Below are 21406 nucleotides of genomic sequence, written 5' to 3'. Positions count from 1 at the left end.
ACGGGCCACGGTCGGCGAGCAGCATCTGCAGGGACATGTTTACGATGACGACCGTGTTTACGAGTGTGGCTGTAGTGCACTGTTGTGGTTTGGTCTAGCTATCGCAGTGTCCGCATGTAGCGCTTGCTGCTATTGTTATTCTGCATTCGTCTCCGCACGCAGACCAACTGTAGTACATCGTGTTACCAGACGTCTGTGATAGTGTAGTATTGTAGGAACTGTGACCATGGTGTATTCGAACTCTGAAAAGGCGGAGATGATACTCATCTATGGCGAGTGTCGACGAAATGCAGCTGAAGCCTGCAGGGTGTATGCAGAACGGTACCCAGACAGAGAGCATCCAACGTGCCGCACATTGCAAAACATCTACCGCCAACTGTATGCAACAGGTATGGTCGTAGCACGCAAACGGGTCCATAACAAGCCCATCACAGGAGAAGCGGGTGCAGTTGGTGTGTTAGCTGCTGTTGCCATGAACCCACAAATGAGTACACGGGACATTGCGAGAGCCGGTGGACTGAGTCAAAGTAGTGTCATGCGCATACTGCGTCATCACCGCTTTCACCCATTTCATGTGTCGCTACATCAGCAATTACATGGTGATGACTTTAATCATCAAGTGCAATTCTGTCAATGGGCATTAACAGAGAATGCGTTGCAGTTCTACCTGTTTACCGATGAAGCAGGTTTCACAAACCACGGGGCAGTGAATCTACGGAACATGCATTACTGGTCTGTGGACAATCGTCGCTGGCTCAGACAGGTAGAGCGACAGTGACTGTGGACTGGAAATGTATGGTGCGGAATCATTGGCGACCACCTCATTGGTCTTCACTTCATTGCAGGGGCCCAAACAGCTGCAACATACATCGCATTTCTACAGAATGATCTGCCAACGTTGCTCGAAAATGTCCCACTGGAAACGCGTCGACGTATGTGGTACCAGCATGATGGTGCACCTGCACATTCCGCAATTAACACTAGGGTGACCCTTGACTGGATGTTCGACGGGCGTTTCATAGGACATGGAGGACGCATAAATTGGCCAGCCCGTTCTCCTGATCTTACACCTCTGGACTTCTTTCTGTGGGGTACGTTAAAGGAGAATGTGTACCGTGATGTGCCTACAACCCCAGAGGATATGAAACAACGTATTGTGGCAGCCTGCGGCGACATTACACCAGATGTACTGCGGCGTGTACGACATTCATTACGCCAGAGGTTGCAGTTGTGTGCAGCAAATGATGGCCACCACATTGAACATCTATTGGCCTGACATGTCGGGACACACTCTATTCCACTCCGTAATTGAAAACGGAAACCACGTGTGTACGTGTACCTCACCCCTCGTGGTAATGTACATGTGCATCAGTGAAAAAGACCAATAAAAAGGTGTTAGCATGTGGACGTAATGTGCTGTTCCAGTCTCTTCTGTACCTAAGTTCCATCACCGTTCCCTTTGGATCCCTACGTCATTCGGTGCTCTCCGATACACACGATCGAACAGCGGAGGAGTGGTACTCAAGCGTCAACTTCAGGTTACAATATCTCCGGATGTAATTAACATTTTGCAATGCAACAAACGGCACTGATTATGTATTTGTTTATATGTTCAGATGTGCTAACAAAACTAACGGGGTTCCATTTTAAAAAAAAACGTAGGTTTGTGTTAAAAAACATACTTCCGTGCATTTTTTTATGGTTTGTATTAACCAGTTACACTAGCCCCTCTCCTCACGTTCGGTCTGTGGAATCGATTCGTCAGTATTTGATGTGGTTTACGAAATATATCCAGCGGTAATGCTAGGTGACTCACCCTGTATACATTACATCACATGTGTTGCACTGTAGTTGATATATTCCTGTTTTTTGGTAGATATATGTGTTTTTTGCTATTTTTGGAATGTGCGTTTGGATTGGATTGTCTGTTTTGAATGCTATGTTTATCACTTGTCTTTTGAAAATGTTTGTTACTTTAAAAGACAAGAGAGAGAGAGAGAGAGAGAGAGAGAGAGAGAGAGAGAGAGAGGGTAATTGAACTAGGGGCAGGTAGCGTCCTGCGTAGCGTCCCTACTGACGTGACATTACATTAGTCATGTAAGAAGACGGCCATTGGTCGACCCCAGAAGGCAACATATGCATTGGCAACAAAAGGGGATGAATCTGATTGGCCCGACAACAAGGAAGCACTTTTCCATCCTATGTCAAGGGAAAAAAGCGGCAGTCGGGAAAACACGGAAGAGGTGAGTGGTTATGTCTCTGGCGTAGAACCTGCTGACTACGTAGAACATGCTTTGCCAATTAAACTGCGCCACTGTTAAGAATTTTTTTAAATGTAACTGTCATTGTTTTGGCGTGATACGCGAGTGTAATACCATTGTAATCTGCTTACCGTGCAGATTGAAGTGATTGTTTAAACGTGTTTTGTAAATCACCACACAGGATATTACTAGAATTAAAAATGGCAACCCTTCAAAAAACATGCGCGCTATTGTTCGACCACTAACTCCTCTCAGACTTCACATCATTCAACATCTTTACAGATCCTGAGTCAGGCGGGCCCACGTCCAGCGCTTCTACTGCGCAGAGGAGAGATCATCATCTGAAAGACGCAGGTGAGCGAGACACGACGTACGTGCGTGTCTCCACCAGCAGCCCCGCCGAATTCAGACGGTCTGTCACCAGTAGGTTCTATGACCGGTCTTGCAAACGAAAGGGGAGTGTTGAAAGCTGCCTGACAACAAATGTGTCTTGTAGCCGTGATGTTTTTCACGCCGATCAGTTCTTACGGGCCTCACGATTGGTGACGCGCGTTCCGACATGGTACATTGGTGGATGGAAAGAAGATGGAAAAAAAAAGAAACAGAAATGTGGGTTTAATATAGCGTCGACGATGAGGTCATTAAGGATAGCCAGCAAGTGTATTGGAAGACGATAGGGAAGGTAATCGATCTTATCCTTATAGAAGGATTTTCTTTGAGAAATTTCGGGAAACGACGGAGAACAAAAATCAGGATAGCCAAACGGGTGCTCGAAACGCCGTCCTACGGAATGCGCGTCCCCTGCTGTATCACTGCGCCTCCTCATTCGGTGTAGACAGAAAAAAGCTTAAGATTTAACATCCTCTCAAAAAGTAGGTAATCAAAGAAGAAATGAAGCTTGGATAGTGGAAAGGACGGGGAAGGAAATTTGTCGCGTCTTTATGAAAGGACTCTCCCGGCTATTCGCCTTCGGGGATTCAGGAACCTCACCGTGTGTTAGCCTGTGACCTGACCATCGGTGTATGCCCCGCTTTTCGACACATTACGGTCTGGTCGATAATGCATATCGGCCAGAAGCGAGAACACCCGTGTGATAATGAGTTCTGAGACCGCCTCTCATTTCCTCGAATTGTTAGTCCTCACTTCCTGAATTCATCGATATTTACCGAGAGGGAACAGTCTGCATGGCTCGAGACCGTAGAAGGAAGAGGTGAGCAGGTGAGCTGAGCAGGTGTGTGGGGGAGGCCGATGGGGCAGGATAATATCACTACCACGTGGAGTTGGCGTCTTTATATTCACCTCACTGTAAGAGTAGTCTAGAAATTGGGCAGCACTGATTCGTATGGTATACTGTAGCCTATGATTACATAACGTCCGTTGCGATGAGCTGAAACAGTGACAGACGTGAAATACGAAAGGAAGGCCGATAGGCTTGCCTACAGTCCGGTTTGCTCTGTTACATCACTTAATAAAGACGGTTGCAGATATTGGAAACCAGGTTATCCGAAAGCCTTCGACAGCGTTTCACATCGTCTATGCTGTTCATTTTTGGAACACAACCTACGACCACCTTAGAGACAGAAGTGATGACACTTTCTGCAGGACCTCACCATCATTTTGCAGGACAATGCTCAAACACGTACAGTTATTGATTTGTTTGACTGATGGGGCCGCTAAGTGCTATACCACCTACAGCACTGCCCTGACTTAAGCCGTCGTAACTTCAACTCGATTTCTAAACTGAGGGAAACACTCCACGGCATTCGCTTCAGAACTGCTACAAATTCGTCAGGCAATAGACCGTGCCGCTCGAACTGTCAACACAACTGGCACTGCTAAGAGTATCCTACGACTTTCACATCGCTGGCAACGGGTTATACACAATGCTGGTGAGTACTTTGAAGGTCAGTAAAACTTTGAAACACGTATCTATTTTGAACGAGCTGTAAATAAATGGTTGCCACTACTTAAGTTCCAACACTCGTATATTTATTTACGTTCAGGGGCAGCTGCCAGAGTCTGCAACATTCATCAACTTTCCGGAGGTCATTCTCCAAATCATTTCTATCTTCTGTCGTTGCTATTTTGTTACAGACAACCGCATCTTCTGCGAACAGCCTTAAAGAGCATCTGACGCTTTCTATTAGATCATTTATATATACTGTAAAGAGTAACGGTCTTGATGAAGTCTTCACGGGTTATCAGCATAGTCAAAGCGTCGTTTTGCAGCAACGTTTCAACAAGTTCCGTACTTCTTCAGGCGAAGTCTGATTCATGACCGAGATTTGCCGAGAAAATCTAACCTCGCACCTAGTAACGGTTCTATCATATTCCCTTGGAATATTCAAGAAATTTCCTTTACATTTGCCGACTTTTCTCTGTTAACAGCGACGTGTTAAGTTCTGCCTGCAAAGAAGTCTTGAATCCAATGGCAAATCTGCTCAGATGCTAGATAGGCTCGCATTTTCTTCAGTAAAAAGCAGTGCGGGACGGTATCAAATCCCTTCCTGAACTCAAAGAACACGGCATCAGCCAGAGAATCGTTGTCTACGGCGCTGTGGATCTCTTGAAGGGACAGAGCGAGCTGAGTTTCGTAGGGTCTCTGTTTGCAGAAACCATGTTGAATACACACTACAGGGCTTCTGACTGGGAGCTGTAGCTGAAGTAATCGATATGTGACAGTTCTTTGTGTCACTGTGGTGCCAACTGTTGCTCGAATTTCTGCCGTAGATGCGGTACGATGCGCTACAGCCGTGCGCCGAACACGACGGTCTTCCCTCTCGGTAGTGCCAAGTGGCCCTCCGGAACCCAGTTTTCTTACGGCCGTCCATCCTCCTGCCCACCGCTGCCGCAGTCATGTACAGTGGCTGAATTCCTGCCAAGTCTTTCTGCAGTATCGAAGAATGAACATATAGCTTCTCGTAGCCCTGTTACACTACATCGTTCATATTCAGTGACGTGTTGATAACGGTGTTTTCGTCGTCTTATAGCTACTCTCGACTAACATCAACTCGCCACGTGCAATCTCAGAGGTAACTAGCGCTCATGATATTTAAATCGTATATGTTAAGCAAACATCATGCGCATCCTCATCGTAGCGCTACAGTCGCCATTCCTATACGACTGACGCTAAAATTTGAATAGAATTATCTTTCAGATGTAGAAACACACCTACCAACTTTCGTTTATCTCGCCCAACTCCTTAGTGTTGCTATTTTTTCCGTCAGTGTACAATGAGGTAATTTGAGATTATGAATTAATCTGATTCGTGACAGTACATATCCTCACACTACCGTCAGCATCCGCCAGATGCCTGTGGCCACCAAGTGAAAATAAAACTTCTGGAGTGCTCCCATTAACGCTGCTTTTCATATCACCTCTTACTAAATGTAAAGAGATGTCATTCTTCTCAACGTTTTGAAAGCAACGATGTGTTGAAAACTTGCTTTCTGTACTGATTATATTTTCATTCAATGTATTCGCCATTGCGGATATGGAAAACCATCAGCTGTAGAGCGGAATGATGAGAATGAAAATTCGTGCCGGTCCGCGACTCGAACCCAGGTTTACCGCTCATCATGAGCGGCGCCTTCCCATTTGGCTACTCGAGCTCGATGCACGGCCAGACGCAGAACTCCATATGTCGTCAACCATGCGTCTACCTCCTCTACTCGTGCATCCATTATGTATATTCCTGTGCAGTTAGGGCATTTTCCTTGAAAGTCGCTTCCCAGTCGTCGGCGGATAAATACGATATTGCAATGCCTGCGTTATTCTGAATTACTGTGCTTCCAAAGGAACTTTACATCTTAATTAAGAATAAGACAAGTCACTGCAATATCGTGATTATATTTCCAACAGGCCACTGTGGCTGAGCGGTTCTAGACGCTTCAGTCCGGAACCGCGCGACTGCTACTGTCGCAGGTTCGAATCCTGCCTCAGGCATGGATGTGATTGATGTCCTTAGGTTAGTCAGGTTTAAGTAGTTCTAAGTTCTAGAGGGCTGATGACCTCAGATGTTAAGCCTCATAGTGCTCAGAGCCATTTGAACCATTTTTTATATTTCCAGTCGGCATAACTGTATCACAAGAGTTTAAGGGAAGCTATTCTCCTGTACCAAAGGTCCTTGTCAAATATATGTGTATGTTATAAAGTGTTTTTGACCAGTTTCTTTTGTGATCTTTTCTAACAAGCCCGCCTTTACTTTTAAGCTGCTTTCCGCATTTGTTCATATTTCTGTAAAGGTGAATTTAAAGGAAAACGTTCCACAACGTCAGCAAGAGTGCTGACTTCAAATACTGACAGGCACGTCAGTTTTAGGTTTTCTGTGGTTCCCTAAGTCCTTTAAAATGTGTCTGGTTGGTTGAAATGGACACGGCCGATTCCTTCCCTACCCTAATACAATTCGAGTTTTTTAGTGCATCTGTAATGACCTCGTTACATACTGATTATCCACCGTTCCAAATAACAAACCCTATCTAACACAATTTCCTACTCCAATGATATGACCGTTGCTATCCGATATTTAGATGAGGTTTAGATTTCGAAGAATGTCCTTATCCGTGAACTCTCCACTGTTCTTCTTCGTAGAGTGATAATCAATTTTTCGCTTTATGTAATTCTGCAGCCTTTCGTGAGCCCTGTCAATGTAGTTAAAAATCTTCTGGGTTATTAGGCCACATCATATTTCTACTAAAATGATCGACGTTTCGACCCCTCTGCTGGGATCTTCTTCAGGATCCTCTGGTGTCCACTACTGCTAGAACACTGTCAGAGAGGAGTGTCGCGTCCTCTTATGAAGGGGGGTTTTCTAGCGTTCGTGGTGGAGAAGTGATAGTATTGGTTAAAATTCATATAGCTACCATTGGTGAGCCATAGTCATAGGTTAATATTCCCGGTCTGATGCAGAAGAAGGGGCGTTGTTGGCTAATTTTTCGTTTGTCCTCTCTAAACCTTCTCTTTCACAAAAGGCACCGTTTATTTTGTTTAAAATAGCAAATAAATGATTATCTGTCTAATGGCTGAACTTCACATGGTTCACTGGACCATCAAGAAGAAGTGTTCTGCGTGGCCGTAGTCACAATATTTCGCCAATACGCTGAAACTGACGAAAAGTCCATCGTATTGTCCGTAGTGACAACATCATCAGGTAATACCGATTTGCATCGAAGCTCACTTCAGCAGTTTCGAATAGAGCCTCTGCATATATTGACGTACGTGACGTGATTGTCATGAAATTGTGAAAAAAGGTTACTGACCTTCAGCTGTACTCAGTTGTAAGGTTCCTTTCACTGAAGTGAACAAGCTGTAGTTTTGATGTCTCGTGGGTGAATTTTTACAACAGTTACGCACATTTCATGTAGTGAAATAGTTATAGCTTTCGTAGTAGAAAACTGTGGTTATAACATGAAGAATGATTAAGTCGTCTCATTCGGTTAGTACTTTGTATTACAGAACTATTTTGGCAATACATATTATGGGAGCTTGTGGACTGCAGGAGTTCCCAGAAAAAGCCATCTATATAGTCGAAAAAAAGAAAAAAAAGCTCGCGACAGCGGTAAAATTATTTTGTAGAGGAACGTCGACGACCATATCATCTCTGAGCTTTATCCGAAGCTTTTGCAATGCCTTTATGTTAACGAGACACAACATCACTATAGCGACTGCGTGTTTTATAGTCTCCATTTGATTAAGATTTTATGAGACAACGTCTTTTGTTGGAAGGTTCTGGTGATTTTAAAACTCAGTTAACCAGCTCCCACCTGCTCCCGTATAATGAACAGCATTTGTTCGTAGCGGAATCATGAGTGACATCTACCGGCCACCTCACTACCCTGCAAATGTCAGTCCTGGGGTGTGACCTCCGTAACTGGCCACATACAAAGGTAAATGTATTTTCTTCTGTCCTCAACAGAAAACGCTGACATCTCTTGGTAGTCATTTCACATTTCCTCTCTCTGCACAGTTCACCGCTTACAGCTGGAAATGGCTGGATCACATTTGCGGACATTACCTTATGACCTATACAGCTTTGTTATGAGCATAAATTTGGATTTTACGAGCAGCTATACAGAGTTTAATCAAAGCGTCATTGAACAAAAGACAGTTGCAGTTATGAGAACCGCGTAAACAGCTTGCGATTTACGTTATTGAAACTCGCTCATGGTACGATTCAAACCTGTATCTTGTCGTTCTCAGACGATGCTCTTTAAACTGAATCATCGGAGCGCTCTTTACAAGCCCTAGTCGAGGAGGTGCTATAGTCATGCAACTTCGTAGGAGATTTTCCATAGTTCATAACTATGGATCACGTCTGTTGCAAGCACCACTTATACAGCTCAACTGTGAGAAATATGCTGAGTATATATTGAAGCTGAAGAACCAACATATCTGTCCATCAATTTTAAATTTTTACAAATAATTCGTTTAATGGAAGCTTCACTGTTCAATTAAATATCGTGTATAAATCGAAATAACTAGCACTTACAGTCTTGAGCAACTGAATTATCCACATTCTGCGCCCTATCTAACTCATGTCAGGGACGACGAATTGTGACATTCACTCCATGTTTTGGTTAGCCGTTCTGATTGAAGACCACCTAACCGAAACCATGCTCATTAGGACTGAGGTCTGGTAATCTAGGTCAGGCTGTCCGATCTCGAGTGCCCGTTCACGGGCAGCTGGGCGTCCGCAAGCGGCGGTGGACACGGATGGGTGAACAGCTGATTCACAGGCGGTAGCCCGCCGGAGTGACCGTGCGGTTCTAGGCGGTACAGTCTGGAGCCGAGCGACCGCTACCGTCGCAGGTTCGAATCCTGCCTCGGGCATGGATGTGTGTGATGTCCTTAGGTTAGTTAGGTTTAAGTAGTTCTAAGTTCTAGGCGACTGATGACCTCAGATGTTAAGTCGCATAGTGCTCAGAGCCATTTGAACCACAGGCGGTAAGCTTTGTCCAAGCGCTTACGGACGTTGGAAGCAAAATAGGTCGCTCCCTCGCAGAACGTGGTGCAGTAAAATTGGAGATAGCCTATACAGCCTGCGGGAGAACTGATAGGCAACGTGGGCGCCCATACCCAGTGGGGCAGCGCTGGAGCAGCCCGATCGAGGTGGCCACGCAAGCACCGTGATATCTGAAAATTATTCCTCAAAATTTTTCTGACATACTTAAGGAACGATGGAATGGTGCACTGTCTACCTGAATGTACAGCTCGTCTGTAGGGTGCTATAGCCAATAATATTTTACCTGGACAGCGGCAGGGTCTAAATCATCCCATTTCAGCATTTGGCATTAAGCATTGGCAGACAGGATGCTCATGGACTGTTTTTCTACATATATTTATAAACACACACACACACACACACACACACACACACACACACACACACACACACACACACACACACACACACAACCTACACTCGGTGTCTTCTCTGCCCATGATAGCTGCTGTACTCTGTGACGAGCAGTGACAGAAAGTACCTCTATTGGGTGATGGAATCTGAACTCCTTGCTGAGGAAATTGTTCTTGATATTACGACAACTCACCAGCTATTCCTGTGCAGCGCTGAACTCCCAGTCATTTTTGCACTGTGGGCAGTCTGTTCACAATTCTAACCCTCGATAGTCGACGGCGACCCTGTCAGCAACACATTGTAACCCAACTTGTGGAAGACCATCGTTCTCATGGACGTCGGACAGCGGCTGATGATATAAATAGAGAAAACACCAGAGCCGTCCCTCCCACAAAATTACCGACCCATCAGTCTGCTGTGCTTGCTCAGCAAGATTGTTGAGAAGGTAATATTAAAACGCGTCACTAGGTACTGCTTCGCCAATGACACCCTAAGACCGGAGCAGTTCGTTTTTAGGAATCATCCCTCTACGACGCAACTTCTCCGCGCAGTCCAACATATAACACACGGCTACAACATGAACAAAGCCACAGGGGCCGTGTTCCTGGACATCGAAAAAACTTTCGACCGTCTCTGGCACAACGGGCTTATGCGCAAACTAAGCGAAGCTGGTTTCCCAGACGGACTCGTACGTATCATGTCTCACGAACAAATGTTTCAACACTGACGTGCAGGGCAAACAATCAACACAACATATCCAAGCTGGAGTACCCCAGTGAACCATACTAGGACCCATCTTGTTCAACCTGTACATCAACGACTTCCTAGTAACACAAAACACGACGTTAGACATCTACGCGGATGACACAGTCATCCTTGCGCAAGAATGGAAACCGTCGAATACAGACGGCACTCAGAACTGCCGAGCGTTGGTTGGTTCAAAATGGCTCTGAGCACTATGGGACTCAACATCTTAGGTCATAAGTCCCCTAGAACTTAGAACTACTTAAACCTAACTAACCTAAGGACATCACACACACCCATGCCCGAGGCAGGATTCGAACCTGCGACCGTAGCAGCCCCGCGGCTCCGGACTGCAGCGCCAGAACCGCACGGCCACCGCGGCCGGCCAGCGTTGGTTGGAACGATGGCGTTTTAAAGTAAACGTCGACAAGTGCGAAGCAGTTCTGTTTACACGCAGACCGAAATTACTGCGCAAACATCAACACAGTAGACAGATAACACTACATACACGCAAAATACGTTTCCGAGAGAAAGTCAGATATCTCGGTGTCTGGCTGGACCGGAAACTTACATGGGGGGACCACAGTGAATACGTGGCCAACAGAGCGTACGCGAGGCTCAGACAACTCTACCCAATGCTCAACAGGGAAAGCACACTGAATAGGAGGGTGTCGAGGTCCATATACACGACACTGATTAGATCTCTGATGTACGCAGCTCCCGTCTGGGGATATGCAGCTCTTACACGACTGCGCCCCCTGCAGATCATACAGAACAAAGTGCTACGAATCATTAGCAACGCTCCAAGCTACACATGAAACGTGGATATTCACAAAGAATAGCACCTTGAAACCCTCAAGGAAGTATTCAAAAAACACGCCACACGACTATACAGGAACTCGAGACACTCGAACAATCCTTTCATCCTTACTCTAGGAAACTACGATTACAACCATAGGTGGAAGCATAAGCGGCCAAAGACACTACTAGCTAGGGCATAACCACCTATGGCAAGCTAACATACACCAACACGCGATAAACGTATGCAAGCCCCTGCATATCAGCAACACTGACTGGTAATTACCAGCTGCTATTAGGACCGACCAACAGGCCACAGCAGGGACACCGACGAGCTCGCCCACTGACGCACAACAATTCGCCAACATCACCCTGCACTGTGCGTCCGATATCTGAATTATCGGACACAAAAACTATGATAAACCTAACTGTTGCAGGTTGCTGGCGCTGATCGAGAGTTCAACACCGGCACCCAGCGGCAGCCGCCGAGCAACAGCACTGCACAGCGTCAAAGGTATCGACCTGCGTGATACCCACTACTAACAAAGCCTACCCATGCATGACCTATCGCAGGCAGCAAGACATCCGCTACTGCACTTATCACCGGGCCTAACTATCGCAGAGGTTTTTTTTTCTCTTGGCTCTTGCCTTGGCACTTTTTTTCCTCTGCCCTTCAAACCGCTACCGTCCGTTCGACTTCGACCCAATCTATCTCCACATGAGATGCAAACATCGCAGTACCTACATCCTGCGACACGTCACTCTAGTGAAAACTAACCCTTATGCAGAGATGCCAGTAGACCTTTTGAGTTGGCCATCATGCCGGTGTGGGCGTAGAGGGGATCCATCTCTATGGGAAAAAACAGAGCCGTATCATCAAAGAAATTTATTTTAAATGACTAGTTTCGGCACAACACTTACACCATATTCGGGTCAGTATAAACCAATGGGTTCTACAATACATGTGCCAATTAAGAAAGTACTCTTTTGGTTTATACTGGACCTGAAGATAGCATAAGTGTTGAGCCGTAAGTAGTCGTTTGAAATAAACTTATTTGATGATACGGCTCTGGTGTTTCCTTTTCTTTATTCATTGTTAGCCATACTGACTGTGACCACGTGAGTTTCTCCGGAATCGAAGTAGCACAGTATACCATTGAGATGTGGTCATGCAAATATCTCAGTGCTTGTGCAGTCTTGCAGATTGGAGTACGCCGCGCATCAAGCACACAAGATTTAGCTATAATCAACTGCGGTAATATCGTGCTTGTTGCTTATCCTGAGTGGTCTGTCACGCTGAGGGCAAATCCGAGATCTGATGATCGTAGTCACGTGATCCGTCGAATTATTTTATTCTCACTGGCGGCAGAAACGCCTTCTCTCGCTCAATACAGCAGTAATAGCTAGTTCAATTGCTCATGGGTGTAGTGCAGTTTGCATACAGTGATACCGATTTTCTGTTGTACTTACAGGACTCTTAGATCCTTGCACTGCGAGAGGTCCGGAATCTTCGTCAGCTTATTTGATTTCACGTCTCTGAAACAGAAAAAAACAGAAACGAGTAATATTATCCCACTGAAAAAATAAGAATATAGACATTTTAGAAGGTCAACAGAAGGAAAAGAGACTTACTACTTCCAGAAAGTCCCTGAACCATACTCTATCGACAAGCAGGATGTAGACATATGGCAATATCTGAATTTCAACATACACATACCTGCTCAAGGAAACCAAGGAAAACTTCACTTAGAATAACTGAAATCCTTGGGAGAGCCAGCGATCACAAACTATTCAACCAGAAGTGTAAGAATATCAGACAGGTGCAACACCCTCAGAGAGCGAGAAGAATGTAATAATTTCAATTTCAAGAAGGCACGTATCGTTAGATTTGAACACTGCCAAATTATCAGTTTAGTAAATTACGGCTGCAAAACACTGGCACAAATTATTTGCAGAAGACTGGAAAAACAGGTAGAAACCGGCCTTTGGGAATATCAGTTTGGGTTCTCGAGAAATGCAGGAACGAGCGAATCAGAACTGATCCTACGATTTATAGTGGAATATTGACTGAAGAAAGCCAAATGTCCGTTTAGGTTTATAGAAATCTTTTTACAATACTGCCTGGGGTGGGTTCTTTGTATTTTGAAAAAACCAGGGGTAGAATACAGGGGCCGAAACATTATCTACAGTTTGTACAGAAACCAGGCTGCAGTTATAAGAATAGCAGGGCGTGAAAGGCAACTTTTCGTCGAAAAGGGAATGAGAGAGGGTTTTAGTAACCTATCTCTGAAGTTACTCAGCCCGCACATTGAGAAAGCAGTAAAGGAGTCCCAGGAAAAATTTGGAAATGGAATTGAAAATCAAGGAGAAGAATAAAAATTTTGAGGTTTGCAGATGACGTTGCAGTTCTCTCAGAGCGCAAACTACTTGGAAGAGCAGTTGTACGCAATGAATATTGTCTTGAAATGAGGTTATTAGATCAACGTCAAGAAAAGAAAAACAAGGGTAGTGGTATGAGTATGGTAATGGTATGAGTATGTAGTGGAATGAAATCAGGTGATTGTGAGGGAATTAGATAAATAAATGAGATGCAAAAAATAATGTATAAGAGCTGCTATCTAGGCACCAGAATAACTGATGATGGCAGAACTATTGTATTGGTGCATAAGCTAGTAGTGTTTTCCCATAAGTTTAATAAATACAACAGATACACGTAACAGAGAGTTTAAACAACAATAACATATTCTACTTCAGTATTTACGACAGTTTGTCAACGCTGGGTAATATTTCGATTATGCTTCTGTACAAATCAAGCGGTTTTGGGTTGAGTCATGTTCGGAGCGCATTTTCATCCGGGAAAGAAGTTCCTTGAAGGTTGTTCGGGAGAGAGAGGAACTGATGGAAATCTGACGGCATAATGTCACGTGAATGAGGTGGTTCCGGAATGACTTCCAAACCCAACTCCTGTATAGGGTTTTTCGTCAATGTAGCAGAAAGCGGGGAGTGTTATCTGCAGTAGCACCTCTTCACCAAGTCTTCATGATCGTTGTTCTTGGACTGCGCCTGCAAGACGTCAACATAGATAATGAATGTCAGCAATGATAGTTACACCTCGAGGAACCAATTCGCGATACACCACACCGTCGTTGTTCCACATACTGTACAGCATTATCTTTTGCGGATACACTGATGTCTTTGTTTGGTTTCAACCATTCCGTTTTACTTACGTTAGAATAAAGACACCATTTCTAGTCACCAGCGTAGGAATGGTTCGGGTTGTTCAAGAGCCAGTTGGCGACGAGCAATCAGGAATGCACATATGGCCACCCCCTGAAGTTTATGATTTTGGCTTAGAGCATGTGGTCCCACACACCCGCTTTTTGAACCTTCCCCATTGCTTGCAAATGCCGCAAGTTGGTGGAATGATCATAGTTCGTCACTTTGTCACTTCTCGTGTACACTGACGTGGATCATTGTGGATTAATGCGTTTAAACGATCTTCATCAAATCCTGAATGTCTTCCTGAACTTGGAGAGCCACTAATGTCAAAACGGTCTACCTTTGTCGTGCCCTGTCCAATGGCTTCATCCCCGTTCATGGGGCAAATGTTTCCGACTGCCTCCGCTGCTGTCACCCATCTACTGAACTCAAACAGAAGAATATGTCAGAAATGCACTCCATTTTATAGCGTCCACAGCTCCAGTCACTATCTCAAACTGAGAAAATATTAACTCAAATAGCAACAATGCTACAAATAAAGAACGACTATCGATGAATAAACCCACAGCAACCGGAATACCAACACGCAAAACGAAAACGCTTTGAACTTACGCACGAACCTGATATAAAGGATAGACTGTCACATGCTGATTGGCAGTAGCACGAAATGAATTTCTGAAAAAGAGAGACATGTTAACATCGATTATAAATTTTAGCTTTAAAGTATTTGTGAAACGTGGACGATAAGCAGCTGGGGCAAGAAGAGAATCAAATCTTTTGAAATGTGGCGCTACAGCAAAAGAATGCTGGAGAGTAGATGGGTAGATTGAATAATTAATAAGGCAGTACTGAACTGAAATGTGAAATAAAGAAGTTTGTGGCACAACATGATTAAAAGAAAAGACTGGTGATAGGACATAATCTGAAGCATCAAGGGATTGTCAATTTGACAATGGAAATTATAGAGAGAGACCAAGGCATGAACACTCTAAGTACGTTGACATGCAAGCAGATTAATGTAGGCATGCAGTAACGAAGAGACTTGTACAGTATAGGCAAGCGCTGAGTGATGTATCAAACCAGTCTTCGGGTGGTAAGTTCCTATGGAACGAAACTGCTGGGGTCATTGGTCCCCACTGGTTTTCTGGCTGAAGACTACCACCACCACCACCGCACCCACCACTACCACCACCACCACAGCAACAATAACAACATCAACAACAACAGCAACAATCGTATGCGTTTTACTGTTATCATGAAAACTTGGTGGGTTTGCTACTATCAAAAAACATATGAGATGACAGTGAGTTGAAACTGAGCATAATTAAGGTGCATTTTCAACTACGAGCGTCTTCCTGGTGGACGTTTTGCAGCGTACTGCACAGAACATAGAAAGAACAGCAGTCGATTTCAAATGCGCAACGTTCTACAACTGCTTTTGCTGTGATATGCTCACTAATCCATTAACCTGCTGCAGTCTGTAACAAGCTTCTCGCTCGGTCTAGGTGCTCAATACCGATTAATCGGCACAATCTGCGCTTGGGAACGCCATTAAGCGTCCCCAACGTGCGCCAAGCAGTGGAGGGCAGAAAGTTCTTATAAGGAATCCCTTGAGTGCGAGGTCGCAAGTTCAGTCTTTAATAAGGCTCATTTGTTATGTAGTTTTAACAATTACGACAGGAAAAATACTAGCTGCTAATGACTCACCATGTGCATCAGGGAGCTGACAGAAGATGAACGTCTGGGAGGTGGAGAGATCAACATTCTTTGGGATGTATGTATCACAATTTACAAAAAGGACATAGTCAATATTCAAGAAATGTCCAAAACGAACCATTAACATGCACAATGAACACCGAATGAAATATGATGCGCCACAGTGATCACAAAGGTTCGCACCATCAAGATCGAAGGGGAACTCCTTGAGAGTTACAAACCGTGCAGGATGTTCAGCTAGGTATCCACTCTTACATACCGAATCATACATGTGTAAAGGGGTGATGAGAACTGATGGCATGCAACTGGATGCGAAACGGGTTGTCGTGGAGCTTATCGTGAAACGGGCTGTCCTCTAAGGCGTAGCTCCAGATAGCGTGATAATATGTTTTATAGGCACGGAAAAAACAAACATCTAGAGGCTGAATTTGTTCAGTGGTTCCAGGTGGTGTGAAGTGCAATGTCACACAATTTTCTGGAGGGGCAGTTTGTTCTAAAGGAGTATGATTTTTACACGCAGATCAGGAATCAAGAAAAAGCAAGTTAATTTGACCATTTATTGGTCAAAACAGTGCACATACCATAGTTGTAGTTCTATTACGCCCATTTTCCCACTCTTACTTGCTGTGACGTAAATATTCCGTATTGCCCTTGCAACAACACGCACACGAGAAAGAATAGTAGAGAGCAGAACAATCCAACTTCTCACAGCACGAAATTGTATACTGATGCGTTAAGGCATTGATGTTAATTGGACTGGACACAAATCTCTGTACTTCTAATTTCCAGGGTTCTTTTTATAGGCATTTCCTCTTTAAATCTAGATTGTCCGGAGTTGAAAACAAAGTCCTTACTGAACGATGGGATAAGTTTGTTTATCTCTTTCACAAATTTTCGGACTGACTCCACAGTTTGCTGTGCATCGGCAAGTTGACGCTTTGTGAGAACTTTTTTTATCTTACGTCTTCCAGTGCTGTAGCATGTTTGAAGTTACACAATCGTCCACTCCTTCCCTTGAAATAATTGTAATCTATGTCGCGCGCAATCTGATGTGCATGAAGTACTAGGTCACTGTCACGCGCATCTTGTAAGTTGTATTTAGCATACTCGAAACGCGCAAACACCGGTTTTTGTAACAAATGCGCCTTTTCCTCCCTTGAGTACCCGTAGTTTTTCTTATGCACTATGCGGTCATATTGCTACGGACTTATTCGAAATCTATTCATAATTTTTTTTTACCATGCTGCAGATGATCTTCCACACACGTAACTCTTTAGTACCCGCTCCTTGGATAACGGCAGTCCTTTACAACGTTCCACTGGAGACGGGACTTGTGGTTCCCTGTCCGGCAAGGACGATGAACTACATGTCTCGAGACATGTATCGATCTCACTTTCGCTTGTTAAGCACTTATCACAGTCATTGTATTCCTCATGTACATTGTCCACACAGTCGAGTGAAACGACACCACACATTCCACTGACTCATCTTGCAGAAACACTAATATTTCTTTTGCCTCTTCTTTCTCACTCTGCAAAATTCCGTGGGATCTTTTCTGAAATGTCAACTTCCGCAATTGTTGTAGATATAATGCAGTATTTGCTTTGTTTATCGTTTCCACTGCTCTGCTCTGTATCAACACCATTAGCACTGTAGCACTGTTGTGAGTTACTCGTTGACTAATCAGTTCAACTACGCTCCGTAGCCTCTTGCTGTGCTCACCACTGGATACCTCCAGTCCCGCCTCCCAGTTGCCATTAACAGCCAATATTGTGGTTGCATGGTAGACAATATGTGAGGCGTCGAATGCCGTAAATATCTTTGGACTTTTGCGACCTCGCACTCAAGAGGTTCTTTGTTAGTACCACCTTTCGTGGTTCGATACCCTTGTTTAGCCTACGAATCGAGGAGATAACGACCGAAATGAAAGAAAAGATTAGGAATGGGACTAGAATTCAGAATAAAAGAATATCGATAGTAAAATTTGCTGATGACATTGCTTTCCTCTGACTCTGTGACGAAGAATTTCGGGAAGGTATCGCTGGGAAGATAAATTTGGAGCACAGTACTGGAAAACTGGAATTGTATCTATTGAGATGTGGTCCTTTAGAAGGATGTTGAAAATCAGGTGTACTGCTGAGATGAGAAATTTCTCCGCAAAATCGTGGAAGAGATGAGTCTGTGGAAAACATCGACAGTAAGATGGTACATGATGATAGGATATGTCTTAAGACATCGAGGAAAGAATTATAAAACACTTAAGGCAGCTACTATAAAGAGTAAGCACAATAGGGTAGACAGAAATTTGAATATGTCCAACAAAGGAGTGCATTGGGAGCAACTGGAGTTCCGAGATAAAGAGGTTGGCACAGGAGAAGAATTCGTGGACGGTCATATCAAACCAGTCAGTAGACTGACGACCACCCAAATAATTGAAGTGTAGTGCCATTTCTAGTTTTTGCGTTACTCACGATATTCTTTCGTGAACACAATATCTCATACTGTATATGTGAATAAAGCCATGAGAATCGAATACTGAATAAATAATGTACCCTTTTCCTAGGACTGGACAAAAACACACTATTTCAGTGAAGACTCCCCTCATGTAAGTATTTATCTTTTTTGGCTACGCAAGTGGACTTCTGCCACTGAGGCAGCAGAGGTTCTAAAATTGTCTTGCGAGTGATCAGATCAGAACTCGCGAGCAAGCTTAGGATAGAAGAAGTGTGTGCTGAGTGGCCGACAGAATTTCAGTAATGAAGAATGAAATAATCAGGAACTATTTGTTAATTGTTTTATAAGCCGGCCGGAGAGGCCGTGCGGTTCTGGGTGCTACAGTCTGGAACCGAGCGACCGCTACGGTCGCAGGTTCGAATCCTGCCTCGGGCATGGATGTGTGTGATGTTCTTAGGTTAGTTAGGTTTAATTAGTTCTAAGTTCTAGGCGACTGATGTCCTCAGAAGTTAAGTCGCATAGTGCTCAGAGCCAATTGTTTTATAAAAGATAAAGTGAGTAGTTAAATGGGCGATAGACTGGGAATATTCCATATTTTAGTTAGGTTCAAGTGTGGTAAAGGGTGTAAATATTGTAAAATTTGGAGAAGAACTAACGGCAAAAACAGCAAACGTCAAGGTACTAGAAAATAATGGAGGAAAACAAGTAAGAGTGAAGTGGGACCTAAATGGCAGCTAATAAATGTCTACCACAGATCGACATGTGAGAGAGACAGTCGGCGAGGCATTCATGCCTCTGTTAACGTGTAAATAACAGCAATGGCAATATGAGACTTTGACTAGTGGCTGGGCATAGCTCGCTCATTACGTATCACTAGTAACGCCAGTCATTTTGAGCCTTTGGTGGTATTTCATATCGGCAAGCATAGTACTGAATACCGATACCCAAATAAGCATAATTTTGTTTTTCTCTTTATTTGATAAACAAATTATTTGGTTTTGATGCACTAGGAATGTCTCACCCTGTGTGTCACCAGATGTCTCTTGTAGACACTCATTTACCAGAAGGAAGGAAGGAAGAAAGAATAAGGTTTAACGTACGCTCGACATCGAGTCGTACATCGGAACAGCCATTTTTGCTCAGGGGTTGGTGTGAACAGCAGAATCTGATCTGTGTGTTTACGTCAAATGCGAAGAGTGGAGATGTAACCAACGAAATAATCGCAAATAATGCGGGCTCAGAGCAGATACCTGTATACAACAGTTTTAACTTCTGTAAATAACAGAAACGCAAAGCCATCATCAAACTGTTAGACAGAGCTGGTGAGATTACTGTAAAATTATGTTAAGTGGTTGGAAAAGACTTATTCCAAATGCTCTAGATACACAAGAATTGGACAAAAATATGGAAACACCATGAGAAATGCATGTTGAACATACACTACTGGCCATTAAAATTGCCACATCACGAAGATGACGTGCTACAGACGCGAAATTTAAATGACAGGAAGAAGATGCTGTGATATGCAAATGATTAGCTTTTCAGACCATTCACACAAGGTTGGCGCCGGTGGCGACACCTACAACGTGCTGACATCAGGAAAGTTTCGCACCGATTTCTCATACACAAACAGCAGTTGACCGGCGTTGCCTGGTGAAACGATGTTGTGATGCCTCGTGTAAGGAGAAATGCGTACCATCACGTTTCCGACTTTGATAAAGGTCGGATTGTAGCCTATCACGATTGCGGTTTCTCGTATCGCGACATTGTTGCTCGCGTTGGTCGAGATCCAATGACTATTAGCAGAATATGGAATCGGTGGGTTCAAGAGGGTAATACGGAACGCCGTGCTGGATCCCAACGGCCTCGTATCACTAGCAGTCGAGATGACAGGCGTCTTATCCGCATGGCTGTAACGGATCGTTCAGCCACGTCTCGATCCCTGGGTCAACAGATGGGGACGTTTGTAAGACAACAACCATCTGCACGAACAGTTGGACGACGTTTGCAGCAGCATGGACTATCAGCTCGGAGACCATGGCTGCGGTTACGGCCAGTGGTGGTTGTTCTGTGTACTGATTTCGCAGGATCTATGCACCCAAATTGCGTGAAAATGTAATCACATGTCAGTTCTAGTATAATATATTTGTCCAATGAATACCCGTTTATCATCTGCATTTCTTCTTGGTGTAGCAATTTTAATGGCCAGTAGTGTAATTCCAGACGCTAGCCAAGCCTGCAGGTTGTGCTCCTGTATGTGAGGGCAGTCGGCAGCTGCGGAAAGTCATGAACACATTGCAGGTGTCAGTCTTGGTCACGAAAGTGTTCTGTATAGTTGCGAGTGCACTATGTCAAAGCTATGCATTCGAACGTGGGAAAACTGTTGGTGATTCCGTTAGCAAGGGATCCGAATCATCTGGTGTTTCCAGAACCGTGCTGAAGATCTATAACACATGCAGGGAAAGCGGAAAGACATCATCCGCTAAGTCACAACGCAGGCGATATCGTGTATTGAATGATCATGACAGGCAGTCACTGAAAAGGATTGTTACGAAAAATAAGAGGACGAGAGCCGCAATTGCCACTGCTGAACAGAATGTCACATTGTGAACCCTGTCAGCACCAAAACAACACAAAGGGTGTTCCTCGAGCTGGGAGTTTCAAGGCGAGCTGGAATTTCAAAATCATACATCAGTGATGGCAATGCCTGTAACAAGAAAACTGTGGTACCTAAGCCATTAAACCTGAACTATGGAGCAAAGGAAGAAACATATTTGGTCGGACGAGTCTTGTTTCACATTGTTTCAGACATCTGGTCGAGTTTATGTTCGAAGAGTGAAACATAGTGGGAGTTGGGTGA

General features: G+C 44.2%; 1 protein-coding gene across 1 annotated transcript in view; it reads right to left on the bottom strand.

Annotated features, from left to right (window-relative positions):
- The window catches only part of LOC124622852 (lutropin-choriogonadotropic hormone receptor-like), a 315610-nt gene that overhangs the window by 254635 nt on the left and 39569 nt on the right, over positions 1–21406 (bottom strand). Inside the window, exon 6 of the mRNA XM_047148644.1 lies at positions 12628–12693. Within this exon, the coding sequence (XP_047004600.1) occupies positions 12628–12693 (66 nt within the window). The remainder of the gene's footprint in view (positions 1–12627; positions 12694–21406) is intronic.

The sequence above is a fragment of the Schistocerca americana genome, chromosome 7 (genome assembly GCF_021461395.2).
Source record: "Schistocerca americana isolate TAMUIC-IGC-003095 chromosome 7, iqSchAmer2.1, whole genome shotgun sequence".
Taxonomy (NCBI): Eukaryota; Metazoa; Arthropoda; class Insecta; order Orthoptera; family Acrididae; genus Schistocerca; species Schistocerca americana.
The sequence above is the reverse complement of the archived record's forward strand: the minus strand, read 5'-3'. Positions and strand labels throughout refer to the sequence as shown.